The following is a 20458-nucleotide window of genomic DNA, read 5'->3' on the forward strand; positions in this document are numbered from 1 at the left end:
CCCACAGTTGATCTCTCCTGGGTTCTCACTCCCTCCCATTTTGGAAACTTTCCAGGAATACTCTAGGGGCTTCCCAGGTGGCTTAGTGGTAAAGAATCTGTCTGCTAATGCAGGAGATGGTGGGGAAGATCCCCTGGAGAAGGAAATGGCAACCCACTCCGGTATTCTTGCCTGGGAAAGCCCATGGACAGAGGAGCCTGGTGGGCTACAGTCCATTGAGTCGCAAGAGATTCCCACACGGCTTGGCGACTGAAAAACAACAACTAGTGCGGGCGCACCTGCCTCTGGAGGCTGCGCTGGGACAGCTATTAGCTGGGGTGGGCTGGGAATACTCTTTGTGAGAGCGGGCGCCCTGGCGGGGTAATGCGGAGATAGCAGGAAGGAGTCACAGGGCGCGAAACGGAAAGACTACATCTCCCAAGCCGCCACGCTTTCCAACTGGAGTCTAGGGCGCTGACTGCTCCCCAGTTTCCGTAGGGAAGCGCCGGGCTACCGCAGCTATTGTGCGTCGCGCTGTTGCCCTCCTCTTCCCGTTCGGGCGTCTTTGGAGGAAGGCTACGTTTCATTGTCGCCCGGCTTAACACCTCTGGCGCTTAGCAGGACAACAGGCCGCTCCCTCGGACCAGGAAGAACTTTAGGAGACGGCAGATTCTGGTAAAGAGACCCTAGGGTGCAAGTAAGATACAGTTTAAGGAACCCGAGTACCCTGCCTCGGTACATGGGCTTCGCCGGGGAAGGGCGGAGGCGCTGGCTTTAAGAAGGGGGAGGGGACAGTGCACTCCGGGTTACCCGCGGAGCTCGGCAAAGGAAATCTTGGGCTGGCTCGGCAGTTGGGAGCAAGGAGAGGCACCTCCCACGCTCAGCGCTCACCCCCGCCTACACCCTGGGCGGGCCAAAGTGTCACGTTTGCAGTTGCTCGGGAAGGATCCAGCCGCTCTCCAGAGAAGAGACGAGTTGGTTTCTGCTGCTTGTAAGGGGAGCTATGACTAGGGGGCATGTTGCTTGTTAGGCAGCACCCCGCCGGGATCCAACTACGTTAGTTAGCTCTCCCCGTCACCTGAAGCAATCGCCGGGCCGCCCGTTTCCGGTACAGACCAGCCAGTTCTCCCCAGGAATCTCATCTGAACAGGTAGGTATCTGTCCTCTAAAGGGAGGGAGGCTGCAGCTTCCTAAACGGGTCCTGCATTCTGTGCAAACCATCTTTTCCTCCTACTGTGCCACTGATGCTCTTGGTCTTTATGTCTTTCCTTTCTCCTTCCAATCCCTGTCATCAGAACCATGGGGCATCCCCCGCTGGAGTTCAGCGACTGCTACCTGGACAGTCCTGATTTCCGTGAGAGGCTCAAGTGTTATGAGCAGGAACTGGAGAGGACCAATAAATTCATCAAAGATGTGATCAAAGACGGCAACGCGCTTATCAGCGCAATGAGAAGTAAGTGGAAGACTTAGATGAGCAGTTTCCGTGAGCTGGTGGTTCTGGCCTTTGGAGATCTTCCACACCCCAGCCCAAGTGTCTGAGGCTCATGGTTTTCCGGATATTTTGGAAGTGGGGTCAGTAGAAGTGGAAGTTGGTGGCTACAATTAGAATTGGGGTTTTCCCCTTTAGTGGTTTTGGTTTTATAAGACAGGATCTGTAGCTGAGGGACTGTCTTGTTTAGCAGCTATCCTTTCTTGTCAGACTCCTGTTCTAAAGGGACAGGCCGCTTGTATTGCCAGACATGTTTATACCCATGTATGAAAGGGACATCTAAGCTGACCAAGGAACTGCCCCACAACCTCCTAAAGAACTGGGAATTCAGGCCAGCAGCTTGAGTCAGGGTTTTGTTCCTGCTTGGCCTCTGGTTGCTGCAGATAAATATGGGGGTAGTGAAAAATTGCCAATGGCAAGTTATTTTCTAAGGAAAGCACCTTTGCTCTTTAAGTTACTGAGTTATGGTTGTGTTCAAGGTTGGTCTAAGTTTAGAATTATTAAATGACCTCACGTGCCACTGAATTCTCCTTGCAGGTGGAACAAAGATTTGCCTAGTCCCTATTAGGAGGAGCCCAGATCCCTGGGAGCATAGAGAACTCAGGTTGGGAGTCAGCAGGTTGAAGGAACCTCACCTAGCTTGGCTTTCCAGGTCCTCAGAACTAAGAACTCTGGGATCCTCCCCTGCTTCCCCACTGTGTATAGATTTTTTATTTCTGCTAGTTGGCAGAAGGTTTGGAGTAAGAGAAAGAATAATAAACATCCCCAACAAGAGTGCAGGCAGATCAATCCATTGTGCCAAAGTATATACCCAGAAGAATGGAAGATAGGGAATGGGTGGTAATAATCCATTTTTTCTCTTCTTGGTTGAAGGATGATTATTAAAAATAAAGTCAAAGTCACTGGCAAATATATTCTGTATACCTGTAATATTTTTTTTCTGAGTGGATTTATCCCACAAATAGTGTGCCTGATCCAGCGTGGGGACCTTCTTAAGGCAAATACAGCCAACCAAGAGCAAGGAGAAAGATTGGGAGCCACAGTGCAGTGGTTTTTGTTGTGCAGCTCTCCTGATTTGCCCCTTGGAGTCTGGGCTTTCCCTGTATATGTTGTCTGCCTACTTTGGTCGTAAGTGTTGCAAGTTCCTACTTGTTGTTTCATTGAATTGGATCATGTGATGGTGTGTCTTATTTTAGTCTGAACAAGAGTAAACTCTTGGTTGCATCTTAAAGATGGGGTATTTGAAATGCTGATCCGTAGAGACTTTTAGCCCAGGGTTTGGGGTGTTTTGCGACTTAATAGACTTCATTGAGAGGTTAAAGATATGCTGGTTGTGCTACAAAAGTAGTTAGAAAGGTGAGGGTTCCTGAAAGGAAAAGCGGGAAATGTTTGGGTTTTTTGTTTTGTTTTGTTTACTCGTTACAGTAAACTACTTAGTGCAGTATTCATAGTTAAATGAAGCTCATCTAAGCCCCCAGAAGGGACTGGCTTTGTGAAGTATAGGATAAGCTGAAAGTATTTGTGAAAATACAGTTAATAAAATGGTGGAGGAAGGGCAAAAGCTTTCTAGGCAAGTGGTAAATTGCGGTTTTTATTCTTTCCTTTTGGGGGATTAAAAGTGGTGAGAGTCGACAATTATGCAGGTTTAAACCTTTGCATATGGGCAGAAGATCCAAGAGTTATTTTGGCTCAGGGGGTTCTTGGTATTTATGGTGGTTTTCCTTTCTTGAGTATACACAGAAAGCCAAAAATAGGACAGTTAGGAAATAAAACCCAGCAGCTAACCCAGACTCCATTTCTTTTCTTTAAGTTACATGATTCTAAAAACATGATTTGCTAGAGGCAAAGACAGGATGTTTCCCGCTGTCTTGACCACAGTAATGTTTATACTCCCACTCTGCTTCCTCAAAATGGGCTAGCTGGGCAGCTTTTTTAGAGTAAGTGAGGTAGACGCAAAACAAAGGTATACTTTTGCTTTGTATGGAGGAAAAAGGAAGAGAGAACACTGGAATTAGATTAGAAGACCTGGGTTACAATCTTGGCTTCACCATTTTGGGATAGGAAGGCACATATCATATATTTCAGATACAAAATGAGGGTAATTATATGCACCTCACAGAGTTGCTTTGAGGCTCAAAGGAGTTAATGGATTGTGAAAGTATTTTGTAAGTGGAAACGGCTAAATATTTTAAGTTGTTGATAATACATCTTCAGGTTAATAATATACTGGCTGAATATACTTTTTGGTAGGTTTCTAAAGGGAAATCCATAAACAAAAGTAGTTGGAAACATTCTTTTTGCTGTGATCTTGTTGGAAAATTCATTCCCTATATTGGCATGGCTCAGTGATTAATTTTGTATATGTGTGTGGATTCATTTTGTCATTTGGAATCTGGCATTAAAAGTAAAGAAGAATTATTGGCATTTTTTCATTTAATTTATTAAATTGGCCATCAAATCAACTGGTTAGTATTTCTGGTAACCAATGAAACCTGGTGCTTCACGCTGCAAAAATCAGCTGCAGTTTTTGTTTAAGTTGTTAAGCTAGTTGGAAATTGATTTCCAGCTTGTGTTTGATTTTGTACAGAGCTCTAGATAAGGTTTTAGTCACAGCTGTGTGTGATAATTAGTTTATTAAATATGGATTCTATTTGAATATCTAGATTTTCTTAGATCTGTGCTCAGAGGTAATTGATGTTATGAATGATATTCATTATGTCTTCTTTGGGAAAGTGACTGATTTGCTCCCTCCCCTTAAATGTGATCTATTCATAATCATTGGAGTAAAAAATGGTGATTATAATTTAAATCAATGACAAATAAAAACATTGGCACCCTGAAAGGTGAATATATTGCCCACTTTTCTTTTTGTTCTATTTTTAAAAATATTTATTTATTTGGTTGCATTGGGCATGTGCGATCTTTTGTTGTGGTTTGCAGGCTGCTCCATGGCATGTGGAATCCTAGTCCCCCCCACCAGGGATTGAACCCATGTTCCCTGCATTGCAGGGTGGATTCTTAACCACTGGACCACTAGGGAAATCCCTGTTCTTTGTTTTTATATTGGCAGCTTTGGTCCTTGATGTTGTATGAATATTTTCTATGCACTTAGGCTTGGTATTTACAACAAGTGAACGTGATACACCTAATAAATGTTATAGAATTCAGTGAACATGTATCATTCATTCAGTAAATACTCATTCATGTACTAAATTCAAGCCATTGTTCTCAGGGTTGTTACAAATGTTACAGAGAAAGTCACAGATGGGATCCTGCCCTCAAGGAGGTCCTAGATTGGTAAGGGAGATAAGATATGTGTAGAGATCACTGAAGTATAAGGTAGTAGATATGGATCAGAGCCATAGAGTGGGACAGGTGGATACTATGGTATACAACATGACGGAGAGGTCATTTCCCTGTGGAAGGATAAGGGAAAGCAAAGGAGAAAGTAGCATTGTAATTGGGGAGAATTGACTTATCACTTGTTTAGCTGTTCCTATATGTTGTTGTTGTTCAGTTGCTCAGTCACGTCCTACTCTTTGCGACCTCATGGACTGCAGCAGACCAGGCTTCCCTGTCCTTCACCATCTCCTGGAGCTTGCTCAAACTTGTGTTCATTGAATCAGTGATGCCATCCACCTATCTCGTCTTCTGTCATCCCCTTCTCCTGCCTTCAATCTTTCCCAGTATCAGGGTCTTTTCCAATAAGTTGGCTCTTTGCATCAGGTGGCCAAAGTATTGGAGCTTCAGCTTCAGCGTCCATCCTTCCGATGAATATTTCCTTTAGTATTGACTGGTTTGATCTCCTTGCAGCCCAAGGGACTCTCAAGAATCTTCTCCAACACCACAGTTCAAAATCATCAATTCTTTGGTCCTCAGCCTTCTTTATGGTCCAACTCTCACATCCATACATGACTACTGGAAAAACCATAACTTTGACTATATGGACCTTTGTCAACAAAGTAATGTCTCTGCTTTTTAATGTTCCTGTATGCCAAGAATTAAAATCTTATAATAGACTTATGAGGCAAGGATTATTATTTCCACTCTTTATGTGAGAAAACTGAAGTTCAGAGGAATTAAGTAACTTTCTCAGTTGATAAGGGCAGGAGTCTGAATTAGAGCCCAGATCTGACTCGGAGGGCCCTGCATTGCACTATATTCAGGACAGGGAATTTCATGTAGTAGGAATGACATAGAGAATGTAAAGGGATAGCAAATAATTCAGGTCATCTGGGTTATATGGTGCAAGAAGAGAAGTTTGGGAGATGACCTTGAAATGGAAGGTTGAGGACCTTGACTGTGCGTGACCTGTTAAGTACTTTAGGCTTTTCTTTACAGGCAGGGAGTATTAAAAACATTTTTGGTAGCACAGAGGCATGGTCTGAACTGTGTTTTAGGAAGATTGATCTGCGAGTGATATAAGATGTTCCAATTCTAAACAAATATTTGTGACTTGTCTGCAGATTATTAGGAACTGTAAATTTTCTTTGATATAGCTCAGGGGTCAGCAGACCTCTTCTGTAAAGGGCAATATTTTAGGCTTTGAGGGCATGTAGTCTCTGTGGCAATTACTTAATTGCCATTGTTGTGAGAAAGCAGCTATAGATAATATGCACATGAAATGAGAGTGGCTGTGTTCTAATAAAACTTTACTTATTGACATTGAAAAGTAAATTTCCCATAATTTTCATGTCACAAAATATTATCTTCCTTTGAATTTTTCAGCTGTTTAAAAATATAAAAACCGTTTTCACCTTAGCTAGAGCAGGGGCATACAGAAATAGCTATGGGCTGGGTTTGATTCAGTGGTTGTAGTTTGCAGAACTTTAATATGAGTAGTTAACCTAAATGGACTTTTTTATTGGTAAGGCCGTGAATAAAGTTATAGGTAAAACATAATGCCATATTTAATATTTTCCATTAGTTTATTTAGTTTATTTTACTTTGGTGTGCTGTTAATTATGCCTACACTGGATTCAGGGTTCACAGGTTCCAGTGCTGTCTCCGTGGCCAAAGAGAAAACAGAAAAGTATGAAGCTATTGGAAGTGGGTTAATAGGACTGGAGTAATTGGGGTAAAATACAGCAGCTTCATCTCATTACAGAAGCCTTCACTTTCTTTAAAACTGTGGTAGCTAAATGAAATGTATTCACAGCCTGGATTCAAACAGGTTGCAATTCCTGAGCTAGATGATCTACTTCTAACAGTCTAGGAGTATTGGAAATGGGCTAGGAAAATGAAAAGTGATAGTCTCCAGAAAGAGATTTCTCTGGGGAAGCACCACTAGACACTGCAAATGGAGAGAGGCAGAATGATGGTATAGTGGGAAAAAACCCTAGATGTGATGGGTATGGTGATGGTTCTGCTACTAATAGGATCTGTGACCTTGGTAAGTCTTTTTGCTGGGGTTCTTGGTCTGCAGCTTTACATAAGTGAGGATGGATAGGGGATATGTAAGCCCATTTTCACATCTAACATTCCATGACTTTTTCATTGCATATTATAATTTAATCATTTGGGAAGGGAATGAGTAACTTAATTATAGGATCTTATTTTATACCTACATACATTTTCACATTATATTAGTGTACTGACAGTATTTAATTAAATACAAAAAATTTAACAGAAATTTAAAGTTATCTTTCAAAAACCAAGGATAACGTACTTTATATGTATAGAACAGATGTCAGAAAAAAGAATTATATCATTAAGCTCACTCATATACATGCACAAACCACAAACACAGAGGCTGTCTTGGACTAATGGAAACTTATGTTTTAAAAGAATGCAAAAATGTCACTTTCTTACATTCTGTACTTTTAAAGATAAAGAGTTTTAGATGTTTACATTAAGGTGACCTTTTGGGGTACCTGTTCAGCTCTTGCTTTGGCAACTGGGACACCTATTTGGTAAATTTTTGTTTTCCTGAAAGGATGGGTCAGTTCCATCTTTGAGGCAAATTTCATATTGAATATACTTTATGGAACCATCTCTAGCTTTACACACAGAGAACCTGGGTGCTGGTTCCAACTGTGCCACCTCCTAGCTATATGACTCTGAGTACGTCTTTAGTTTCATGAACCTGAGTTTTCCCATTTCTAAAATTAGAGGTTTTGTCAGTGAGCTTTAGGGTTCCTCCTGGTTTCCTCATTCGGTTTTCTGGGCTGCCACTGTATTGCACAGTCAAGCAACCTAAATTGATTCCACTGTAAACTTTGGAGCAAATTCGCCTTTCCTCTGAGAGAACGGACAAAATGAAAATTGAACTGATATGTTCGATGTGAATAAATAACATGAATCATGCTAGCCTATTTGATTATCCTCTTGATGAATGCTTCTTGAGAGGTCCCAACCCAGTGCCTTTCAGTTCTGTCCTGAATAGATCTATACTGAGGGAGACCAAAGCTTTTAATCCCTTTGGAGTGGGTGTAGTGCTATATGGTGTGCAGGGAGGAGTTGAGGATGTAATATATACATTCTCAGTCAGCAGATATCCTGTCATTATCCTGGTGATAGTTAATCAGTGCCTTGGAGGACATGTTGTTACAGTCGGCTCTGTATCTGCAAGTTTTACCTCTCTGGATTCAACCAACTGGGGATAGAAAATATTTGGAAAAAATTCCAGAAAGTTCCCCAAAGCAAAACTTGATTTGCCACATGCTAGCAACTATTTACATAGTATTTACATGAGATATTATAAGTAATAGGAGGATGTGGGTAGATTATATGTAAATACTTCTCCATTGTATATAGAGACTTGAATATTTTGTGGATTTTGGTATCCACCGGGGTTCTGGAACCAATTCCCCACAGATACTGAGGGAAGGACTGTATTTTAGATGTTCTGAAGAGTAGCTCAGATCAATGTAATGAGTATTTTATATGGTATTGCTCTTAGTAGGTATGAAGCAAAGTCAAATGGAATTTGCGGAAGGCAGTATTACTATATTCATAGAAGGCCCTTGGAAGACCAGATTCCAAAGTAGTCAGACGAGTGCTGTGGGGACTAGGGTGCAAAAGTGAACTGAGCCAGCCTTTCAGTGTGTGACCATTTACAAGAAGCGGTTTTTTAAAAATGGATGGTGAATGGTACAGGGAAGATTATGCCTTGATTTGCTTATTAAGAAAAGTTTTTCAGAGCTTAAAGTGATGAAGGAAAATTAGTTTTCAGCTTCATTTTTATAGCCTTGTTTTGTAAAGCATAACCCAAACCTTCTGTTTAATCTGACATCTGTTTCTCTAATCAGTTACTATAGAAATTTCCTAAAAGTTCATAATGATCTGGAAAGATACATGCTTTTCCAGAGGAGTTTTCTGGAAATCTAGAGCTGAATTTTTCACCTCCTACCTCCATCGGGTGGAGGGCCCTCATGATGCTTTACTGGGCTTGTATCAAGTGCTAAAGCCTTACACAATGTAAAGGTAATTAATTTTAATTCAAAAAGGATTTATGAAGCATCCACTCTGTGTCTGGCAACTGAAGATACAATGGTGAATAAGGCTGATACGGGCTTTGCCCTCTTGGAGCATACATTAAACGTCTGATTACTCACATAATATAATTACAGTTATGAGAAGAGCTATGAAGAAGTTCAGGATATGATATATATTCTGTCACATATTATAAAAGTGGATCACTGTAGGGGAAAAATGAGCTAGACCATGGGGATACAACTGTCCATAGCAAAAAAGAATAAACTGAGGGAAAGAATTAAGTCAAAGATATCTGCTCTATTGCCGTGGTAGTTAATGGTCATAATAACGAGCAAGACTCTTTAAGTGAATGACGAGTGCCGGTTAAACTCTCAGTAGGGTGTAGTATATCTCATGGTGTCTTTGGTCATACTGCATGGCTTGTGGGATCTCAGTTCCCTGATCAGGGATTGAACCTGGGCCACAGCAGTGAAAGCATGGAATCCTAACCACTAAAGCCACCAGGCAACTCCCCTCCTTCTCCTTTTATAATTATATTAAAAATGTTTTTTGAGTAAGTAACACATGAACATGTAAAAATTTCAAAAGATACAAAAGGGTAAACCTTTTTTTGTCTCCTGTGTCCCAGTTCCCCAGTTCTTCACACTAGAGGTAACAACTGGCGATTTTTTGCTTACCGTTTGGAAAGACTTTTCCTAGTGCTTTTTTCAGCTTCCAGTACTCAGGAATGTGTTCATTGTAGGCAAATTGTTAGTCATACTGGAGCAAGGTTTCTTTAGGGTTGTACTTGGAGGGAATGGTAAATTAAAGATCTCATAAAATCAACTCCTCCATAAAAACAAAAAGGGCACTGGCAAAAATTGATAAAATCAACTTTTTCAGAACTCTGTAAATGAACCAAAAGGCTCATGACAATCTGAAGAGTTTATTGATGGAAACACATTGAGCCTTAGTAGCAGCAGATTTTGTGGCATTTTAACTTAACCCTGCCTCTCATTCCCTTTTCCAGAGCTTTGTGGTAACCTTGAAAACTAACAGCCCTTTGACCACAGTAGCTATGGAAACCAGTAACCTTTTAACACCTTAGTGGGGAGACTGAGTTTGTAGTTCCTCAAAAACTCACAAGCCTATAGTCTTGTCATTATTTAATATGTCTTAAAGCTAGCTAGAGAAGCCTCATTCACACAGCTTCTCATTACTTTACCTGACTTAGAGCTACCTCAGAGGGAAAAGTTCTATCCCCAAAATGTTTAACATCTCAGGTGATTTAGACTAACTGAAACTAACTAGGGCAAACAAAAGCCTGGCCAAAAACATAAAAGGGGAATGAAACATATACTGGGAGCTTTGAAAAGATCTGACATATTCCTGGGATCTAAATGGCCACGTGCATGCCCTGGGCTGTACATGTGCCTAGAAAAGACCTGAGAAGGCCTTTTAATAATTTATCTCCTATGGCTGAACTTGAGGTAGTTATAAACTGTTTGGCTAAATGTTGAAGAAATGATCCAACATGCAACACAGAGCACCTCAGAAAAAAGTAGACTTAATGATTCAAGACATTTAAGGAGATCTGTGAACAATTATTAGCTGGCCACTTATCTAACCAGGCAGAGATTTCAGGGGACACACTCCAAGGAATACAAACATTATAGAATCTGTCTAAGAAATATGTCTAAACAAACAGCGACAATGACAGTGACAAAAACAATAACAACAAAACCTGGGGGAAATCTAATTTCCAGAAGAACCATATTATATTGTGTCTAAACTTCCCATTTTCTACAAAAATGATCAGATATGCAAAGATACAGAAAAGTATGGTCCATACATAGGAAAAAAGCTGTCAATAGAAACTGTCCCTGCTGGAGTCTAAATGTTGGAATTTAAACAAAAAAATTAAGTCAGCTAATATGTGTGTTAGTCTCTCAGTCATGTCTGACGCTTTGTGACCCCACAGACTCTAGTAACCTGCCAGGCTCCTGTGTCCATGGAATTCTTCAGGCAAGAATATCAGAGTAGGTAGCCTGTTCCCTTTCCCAGGGGATCTTCCTGACCCAGGGATCAAACCCAGGTTGCCTGCATTGCAGGCAGATTCTTTATCATCTGAATCACCAGGGAAAGAACTAAAGGAAACCATGTCTAAAGATTTAAAGAAAAGCCTGAGAACAGTGTTTCGCCAAAGGGACAAGGAAAGCCTGAGAACAGTGTTTCACTGAGACAATATAAAGAGATGAAAATAATAAGGAAGAGTCAGATAAAAATTCTAGAGTTGAAAAATAAAATAGCTAAAATGAAAAATCCATTAGTGAGTTTCAACAGTGGATTTGAACTAGCAGAAGAGAGTCATAGAACTTGAAGATAATCCAGTCTGAGATTATCCAATCTAAGCAAAAGAATGAAAAGATGAAAAGAAAATGAACAGAACCCCAGAAATTATGTGACGCCATCAAGTGTATCAACATAGGTGTAATGAAAATCCCAGAAGAAGATAGAAAAAAGCAGAAAGAATATTTGAAGAAATAATGGCCAAAACTTTCCAAATTTGATAAACAACACTAATATCCAGATCCAAGAAGCTAAAAAACCCAAGTAGGATAAACTCAAGAATATCCATACCTAAGATACATTATAGTCAAATTGATGAAAACCAAAGGCAAGGAGAGAATCTTAAAAGAAGCAAGAGAAAACTAACTCATCAGTTGAAAAGCACCCTCAATAGGATTGAGAGCTGATTTCCCATCAGCAACCATGGAGACGGGAAGGCAGTGGCTTGGCATATTCAAAATGCTGAAAGAAAAATGATGTAAACTAAGAATTCTTTATCAAAACTATTCTTTTAAAATAAGGGAGAACATTCAGAAGAACATGTACTTCTGCTTTATTGACTATGCCAAAGCCTTTGACTGTGTGGATCACAATAAACTGGAAAATTCTTAAAGAGATGGGAATACCAGACCACCTTACCTGCCTCCTGAGAAATATGTATGCAGGTCAAGAAGCAACAGTTAGAACCAGACATGGAACTACGGACTGGTTCCAAATTGGAAAGGAGTATGTCAAGGCTATCTATTGTCACCCTTCTAATTTAACTTCTATGCAGAGTACATCAGGAGAAATGCTGGGCTGGATGAAGGACAAGCTGGAATTAAGACTGCTGGGAGAAATATCAATAGCCTCAGATATGCAGATGACACCACCCTTATGGCAGAAAGCAAAGAGGAACGAAAGAGCCTCTTCATGAAACTGAAAGAGGAGAGTGAAAAGGCTGGCTTAAAACTCAACAATCAAAAAACTAAGATCATGGCATCTGGTGCCATCACTTCATGGCAAATAGATGGGGAAACAATGGAAACATTAACAGACTTTATTTTCTTGGGCTCCAAAATCACTGCAGATGGTGACTGCAGCCATGAAATTAAAAGACACCTGCTCCTTGGAAGAAAAGTTATGACATACCTAGACAGCATAGTAAAAAGCAGAGACGTCACTTTGCCAACAAAAGTCCATATAGTCAAAGTTGTGGTTTTTAGTCATGTATGGATGTGAGAGTTGGACCATAAGGAATGCTGCATGATGAAGAATTGATGCTTTTGAACTGTGGTGTTGGAGAAGACTCTTGAGAGTCTCTTGGACTGCAAGGAGATCAAGCCAGTCCACACTAAAGGAAATCAGTCCTAAATATTCATTGGAAGGACTGATGCTGAAGCTGAAACTCCCATACTTTGGCCACCCGATGCGAAGAACTAACTCATTAGAAAATACCATGATACTGGGAAAGATTGTAGGCAGGAAGAGAAGGAGACGACAGAGGGTGAGATGGTTGGATGGCATCACTGACTCAATGGACATGAGTTTAAGCAAGCTCTGGGAGATGGTGAACGATGGTGCAGTCTATGGGGTCGCAAAGAGTCGGACAGGACTGAGGGACTGAACTGAACTGAAGACATTCTCAGAATAACAGAAACCAAAACTGAGCTAGCAGGACTGCCTTACAGGAAATACTAATGGGAGTCCTTCAGGATGAGTTAAGCAATGATGTATGGTAATTTAAATTTGCACAAAATAGGAAGAGTATCAGTAAATGTAACTACATAGGTATATATGAAAGATGGTATAACTGTGTTTGTTTTTTTTTTTAGTAACTCCTTTCTTCTCCATCTGGTTTAAATGACAACTGCATTGTGCAGTAGTTAGAAAACTTAATCAGCTTATAATATATAAAAATGCAACATGCACAAAGGAGGGGGATGAAACAATTATATTGTAGTAACATTTCTGTTGGGTTCCTCCCTGTAGCTCAGATGGTAAAGAATCTACTTGCAATGGGGGAGATCCCGGTTCGATCCCTGGGTGGGGAAGATCACCTGAAAAAGGGAATGGCAACCCACTCCAGTATCCTTGCGTGGAGAATTCCATGGAGAGAGGAGCCTGGGGAGCTACAGTCCATGGGGTCACAGAGTCAGACATGACTCAGCGACTAACACTTACTTACTTACTTACTTAACATTTCTGTATGTTTTCTAAGTTAAGTTAAAATTAATCTAAACAATATTGTAATTTAAATTCTGAGATCAGTCACTAAGAAAATAAAAAAATATAATGAAAGTAGTAATGAGAATCAAAATAGTACAGTAGACAATATTTAACGCAAAGTTAGTAATGGGAAAGTAGAGGAAAAAAGATGACATATAGAAAACAAACTAAATGGCAGACAAATCTTATCAGTAAGATAAAATGTAAATGAAATGCACACTTTTAATAGAAAGGTACAGATTGGCAAAGTTGATAAACTGATCAAAAATGGATTAATTGATTGAAATACATGCTGTCTTTTAAGATACACATTTTGTGCTCAAAGATACAAATAGGTGGAAAGAAAAAGGATGGAAAAATGTACCAGGCAAACAGTAACCAAAGAGAATTAGGATGACTATATAAACATCAGACAAAATATATTTTAAGACAAAATTTTCATGACATACAGACAAGACATTTTATAATGGTAAAACCATAAATATATCAGGAGAATATCCATTATAAACATACACACCTAACAACAGTGCCCCAAAATTCATGTAGCAAAAGTAGACAGAAGTGAAGGGAGAAAGAGAGAGTCTAACAGTAATAGTTGGAGACTTTAATACTGTACTTTCAGTAATGGATAGAACTACTATACAGAACTCAATGAGTAAATAGAGGAATCGAACAACGCTATAAACCAAGTAGATCTTCTATAGACATCTGTAGAATACTCGTACAGCAGCAGAATACACATTTTTCTTAAGAGCACATGGAACGTTTTCCAACACAGACCGTCTGATAGGCCATAAAACTTGCCTGAATATATTTCTTTATACAAATTATGTTCTGTAGCCACAGTGGGATGAAATTACAAATCAAAAACAGAAGAATATTTATGCAGTTCATAAATATGTGCAAATTAAATATCACACTCCTGAATAACCAGTTGGTCAAGGAAGCTATCACAAGGGAAATTAGAAAATATTTTGGAATGAATAAAAAATGAAAACTCAATGTGCCAAAACTGATGGGATGCAGCTAAAGCAGTGCTTAGGGGAAATTTTTATAGCTTTAAACAACTATATTAGGAAAGAAAAAAGATCATAATTCAATAACCTGACCATTAAGAAACTAGGAAAAAAACAAACAAATCTGAAAGCAAGTAGAAGGAAAGAAATGATAAAATTACAGCAGAACTAAATGAAATAAAGAATAGGAAGATCTCTTTTCTCTATATAAAACAGAAAATTTTAAAAATCAATAGTTGGTTTTTAAAAATAACAACACTGAAAAAACATTAACTAGACAAGAGAGAAAAGACTCAAATTATTAAAGGCATAAATGAAGGAGGAGACACTATTACCAAACTAAAAAAATTAAAAAGAACAAATGGAAATATTATAAATAACTGTATGCTAATAAATTATATAATTTAGATAGAATGGACAAATTTCTAGGAGGACCCAAACTACCAAAATTGACTCCACAATAAATGGAAAGTCTGTATAGACCTATAACAACTAAAAATTAGTGGGCAGTACTGCCCACAAAGAAAAGCCTAGGCTTAGATGGCTTCACTGATGAATATTTCCAACCTTTTAAAGGAAAATTAATACCCCATCCTTCTCAAACTTCCAAAAGTTAGCAGTTTCTTAACACATTGAGGCCACTCTAATTAAGATACCAAAACCAAAGACATCACAAATAAACTATTGACCTAATTCCCTTAAGAATATAGAAGCAGACTTCCCTGGTGGTCCAGTGGTTGAGAGTCCAGCTGCTGGTACAGGGAACATCGGTTGGGTCCCTGGTCCAGGAGGATTCCACATGCTGTGGGGCAACTGGGCCCAGGCATAATTACTGAGCCTGTACTCTAGGGCCTACCAGCTGCAATTACTGAGACTGTGTGCCCCAGCTACTAAAGCTCTTGTGCCCTGGAGCCAATGCTCCACAACAAGAGGAGCCATAGCAATGAGAAGCCCACCCACCACAATGAAGAGTAGCCCCTGCTCACCACAATTAGAGAAAACTCGCATGCAGCGGTGAAGACCCAGTACAGTCAAAAATAAATAAATAAATATATTCAAAAGAATATAGATGCAAAAACCCTTAACAAAATACTAGCCAGACCAAATCCAGCAGCATATAAAAAGAATTCTACGACATAAGCAAGTTAAATTTATTCCAGGAATGCAAAGTTAGTTTAATATCTGAAAATCTTTCAGTATAATAGTGTAATATTTATATCATACATAATAATTGGAATAAGGGGAAAACATTATTATATCAACAGATGCAGGTATTTTTAAAAGTCCACTACCTTATTATGCTAAAAAATTTAAATGAACTATGTATGTTAAGTGACTGGTTGTCTCGGGCTGAGAGAGAGGGTTAGGATTATTTTGACTACTAATGGGTAAAGGATTTCTTTCGGGGATTGTGAAATTTTTCTAAAATTAGATTGTGATGATAGTTGCACAACTCTGTGAGCATACTAAAAACCACTTAATTGTACACTGTAATACATGAATTTTATGGTATGTGAGTCATATCTCAAAGCCATTTCTTTTTTAAAGACTGTGCTTGGAGAAACAGAGGTCCTTGGCTTATGTACCTACATCTTCCTTTGGCTCTTCCTTATAGAACAAAAGACCTGGGAAGTTGTTTAGAAAGCTTCCCATCCATTCTGTTGAGTTTATATCTAGAGAAAGGAAGCAAAGAGAGAGAACTGCCAGGGATCTAGAGCTAGAGTATGAATTGGGACGAGAATCAGGTTTTCTGGTTTCCCATTCTAAGGCTCTTTCTATACTGTACTCCAAAGTAGGTACGTTGCATTAAAACTCTGGATGTTCTTTACTGGGGCTGGGGGTGCTTTTGTTTGAAGTGACTCACTTGGCAGTGAAGAACTGTGCTAATGGAAAGTTTCCTCTCTTTTTTTTCCCTCCATTATCATGGCTGTGATCAGGTGGTGTCCCTGTTGAGCAATCTAGCCCCAATTTAATTAGGGCCTGGTTATGTTTTCTTTTTGTCCCAGAAGAATGGCAGTATATTACATCTTGGTGGTGTGCCACCTGTCCCCTTTGTTTCCTGCTCCAAGAGCCTACACCAGCTGGTTGGGCAGTTCCAGAGGCTTCTCGTCTTTTCTGCTCATCTGTTGGCTTTTTACAGCAAATGCAGCTGCTTTTCATGTAGAATATAGTGTATATTGGAAAATGTGTGGCGTTACTAAAGGGTGACAAAGTTCTCCCCCCATGTTATTTTTATCCCTAGGCTGCATGGAATTTCTCACGAGAGGCAAGCAGTAGGCCCAGCCCTATACTACCCTATTAGGAATTTCAAGGCAGTTCTTTGCAAAAGGTTTTCATTAAAAGGACTTCCCAGAAGCAGGAGAGCCACATTTCAGCTTCCAGCTCTCTTTCCAGAGTCAGGCTATTGTGGAAAGAGCCTTTCCCTGTGATTGAAAAAAATATGTATTATGCATGTGGCAGTTGACAGCTGGAGACTAATCCTGAACTCATCCATCCTGAATTCATTAGGTGGGGGGAGGAGGATGGATAACAAGCCATTGAGGTATTTTATAGCTGCCCCTTACAACTTTTGCTTAGAGCAGGAAAAAAAAAAAAAAAAAACTGAAAAGAGAGTTCTTAAGAGAATGTCTCTGCTACCATTATTACTATACTGAATTTCTCGTGCTCTTCACATTGGAAATACTGATATCTTTCCATATTTGGTTTATCTGAAGTGATTTGTCTTCTAGATTCTAAGCCCAGTGTTCCAGGGTTTGTGGAAGTGAATGTTCTGTTGTGGTACTAAATGGGAAAGCAGTTGGGTAACAACTCAGTCAGGGAGTATATGGCTGAATCAGCAGAATGAAAGGGGAGGGAAATCTGGGGTTTCTTGGCATTTTGTTTGCATTTCCTTTGTGAAAAGCAGATGCTGTGTAACTGTTCCCTTTTCTTTCTGATTAATGGCCAGTATCTTGCTGGAAATGGACTCATAGAATTCTAAGGGAATTAAGAGAACATTTCGTTTAACTCTTCCATATTTCAGATGAGGAAACAAACCTAAGAGGGGATGTTCATTGTCTAAGGTCACTGAGACAGTTAATCACAAAGTCAGTATGGGAACCCAATAATCAGTCCCATTCTTGGGCTCTGTGCAGTGTCACTGTGCCTTTTGAAAACAGTCTCTACCCTTCACCAACCTCCTTTTTGCTGAGCCTGTGATTTTTTTTCAGAATCAGTTTCAGCTTGTGAAAGAAAATAATTATTTCCTCTTCACTTCTTCTTGCCAAGAATGCACCTCCAGTGTTGATCTGAAGGCAGCCAAGCATTTCACAGACCTGCAAGAATGGAGTAGGGGAAGGTCAGGAAATCTGAAGTCACTGATGTACTTTTTCTGATTGGCCCTTGCTTAGTAGGAATTTGATGAAATGGAAGATGAAAAAACAGACCTTCTATGATAGAACATTTACCCCTAGATATGTGGAATTTAGAGAATCCAATTACAAATGAGGAAGAAGCAACTCTAATACAAATTGAGTTGAGATTTAGGAGTGGTCATGTTCGTACTGGGCGATAGCGAGGCTGGGATCCATGAACATGATCTCACTCAGTTGACGAATTACCTGGATGTGAGCAATAGATATAGATATGGGCATAAGCTAATATTTGCAGAGCACTTTATAATGTACAAGGCACTTTCACATACATATTTAACTTAATCTGGGAGGAAAAGTGTTACTTCTGTTTTGTAGATGAAGAAACTAAGGCTTAACAGAGTTTAAGAACTTTCATGCTGCTAGTCAGTAGTAGAACTAAGACTTAGATTTTCTGAATATTTGCACTGTTCCATTTTTATTTTATTTCCTTTAATAATGAAAGAGAATATAAGTGCTGTTCAGAGGAGCATGGGGTTCAGAAAGTAGAGTTATGAAGACGAGACATAGGGCCTTCTGTAGAGAAATGGGAGCAGCCATTTCCAGTACACACCTCTACAGGAAGTAGCCATTAGGATAGGCTTGTAAGCTGGAGAACAGCAGTGGATGAATGGTAGCGAATAGGACTAATAGAACAGAGCTTGTGGTAGAGTTTCTGGCGTCATCAAACTTGGGCTATTCTGTGAAGGTTCCTGTCGAGAAGACTATCTAGACCAAAGTAGAGGCCTTAAAAGGAAAATTCTCTGAACCATTCTCAGTGGAGGTGGTTAAAAGGAATTAGGGAAGCTTCATACTGGAAGAGAGAGAGGGTGATCCTAGGCTTTTTTGATTATATCTTTAGGATGGAATATAAACCTAAAATTGTAAATTAGTTAACAAGGAAGAAAAATAGGGACATATTTTAATAGGCTGTTTGGTTTTTGATTCTGAAAGTTTCATAGGTGGTACAGACATTTTTTTAGCCCAAGTTATCTGTGAGTATTGAATTTTGGGGCTAATACACATCTTGTTTAAAACCAGCTTAATTTTTATGTGAAGTTATTTGTTTAAACTGTTACCATAAATAATGACATTTCATAAGAATAATAAAAGTATAACATCTTTCTTCATATTTTTCAGTTCACCAAACAGTTTGATCTCTACAACAACCCTGTGAACCAATCAAGCAGGGTACTGTTAATGTTCTTTTTATATAGATAAATTAACAAAGGGAAGATAATGGTTTCACAGTTTTATAGATAAGGAAATTGAAATTCAGAGTAGTTAAGTGATTTGCTTAGAGCTACTCAGCAGTGTGTGGCAAATAAGATCAAAACCCAGATATTCTGTTTCCTAAGGGATGCAAATTTTCTACTATGTTCTGATGTATGCTCTGTAGAAAGGGGTCAGTACTTATACCTTACAGGATGTGTATGGGAAGTTTGTGTCTCTGGCCTTTCCTGTATGGTACATTCCTGTAACAGTTACCTTGTTGCAGGAAGGGAGAGCCCTTCCAGGGCCTGAGAGTGGACTCTTGCCTAACACTTGGAAATGAATTGTCTGAGGATGCAAATGTGCTGACAAAGCAAGAGACTTTATTGGGAAGGGGCACCCTGGCAGAGAGCAGTAGGTTAAGGAAACCCAGGAGACTACTCTGTCATGTGGCTCACAGTCTCAGGTTTTATGGTGTTGAGATTAGTTTCTGGGTTGTCTCTGGCCAATCATTCTGACTCAGGGTCCTTTCTGGTGGCGCATGCATCACTCAGCCAATATAGATGGCAGTGAGGAGGATTCTGGGAGGTGGTAGGACACATGGCATCTCCTTTTGACCTTTCCTGAATTCTTCCAGTTGGTGGTGGCTTGTTAGTTCTGTGTTCCTTACCAGGACCTCTTGCCATGAAATAACTCACACAAATGGTTACTGTGGTACCTGGCCAGGGTGTGTGGTTTTAGTCAGTGTGTTCCTGTAACAACTTCCCCTTGAGATACTTCTTGGGAATTGGGTTGGAGGTTTCTTTCATCTGTAACTACTTACAGCTGAGAGTTGTTGTAGTCCTGCCTAGTAGAGCAGAAGTCTCCCTCTACCTGATCTAAATCGAGGTATTCTGTGCCTGAAACCAGTTTTCACCCACGTAGTAACAGCAATTCAGCCAGAAACTGTTGGACCCTGTCAGAGATGAAAAAGATAGGGGCCAAACAGGAGGCCTAACAGGACAGTCATCACCGGGCCTAGAAAAGGAAGGCAACATTTGGAGTGAGGGATGCAGGATATGTGACTTTCTTCTGATTGATTGGTGGTGAGGTAGCAGTGTAGTACTCCTGGAATCTTGCACTCAGCCTGGTTACCATACTCCACTTGGGTGGGGACTCCAGTTCTGCAATGAAATCAAAGGCATTGCTATGGATATTCCTTGAATAGGAACCAGGACCTTGCCCCAAGGCTGTACCACCACTTTACTGCTCCTCCCCTGTTTCTGTATCCCCTCCCTTCCCTGACCAGCAGTGGTTTGAGTCTGCCCTTTGGAACTCAGGGAAGGTCAAGGATGCTGAACAAAGCCTATATCCTACAAACAAGAAATAGGGGACACAGAAAGGATTTGTACTGAAGAGTC

The 20458-nt window shown here is 39.9% G+C and overlaps 1 protein-coding gene across 1 annotated transcript in view; it reads left to right on the plus strand.

Moving 5' to 3' along the window:
* The first annotated feature begins 1026 nt into the window (after positions 1-1026).
* OPHN1 (oligophrenin 1) overlaps positions 1027-20458 on the plus strand; it is a 594204-nt gene continuing 574772 nt past the window's right edge. The window contains exons 1-2 of the mRNA XM_068962396.1: positions 1027-1129; positions 1275-1432. Coding sequence (XP_068818497.1) covers positions 1279-1432 — 154 coding nt within the window. The 5' untranslated portion in view covers positions 1027-1129; positions 1275-1278. The remainder of the gene's footprint in view (positions 1130-1274; positions 1433-20458) is intronic.

The sequence above is a fragment of the Capricornis sumatraensis genome, chromosome X (assembly GCF_032405125.1).
Source record: "Capricornis sumatraensis isolate serow.1 chromosome X, serow.2, whole genome shotgun sequence".
NCBI classification, from domain to species: domain Eukaryota; kingdom Metazoa; phylum Chordata; class Mammalia; order Artiodactyla; family Bovidae; genus Capricornis; species Capricornis sumatraensis.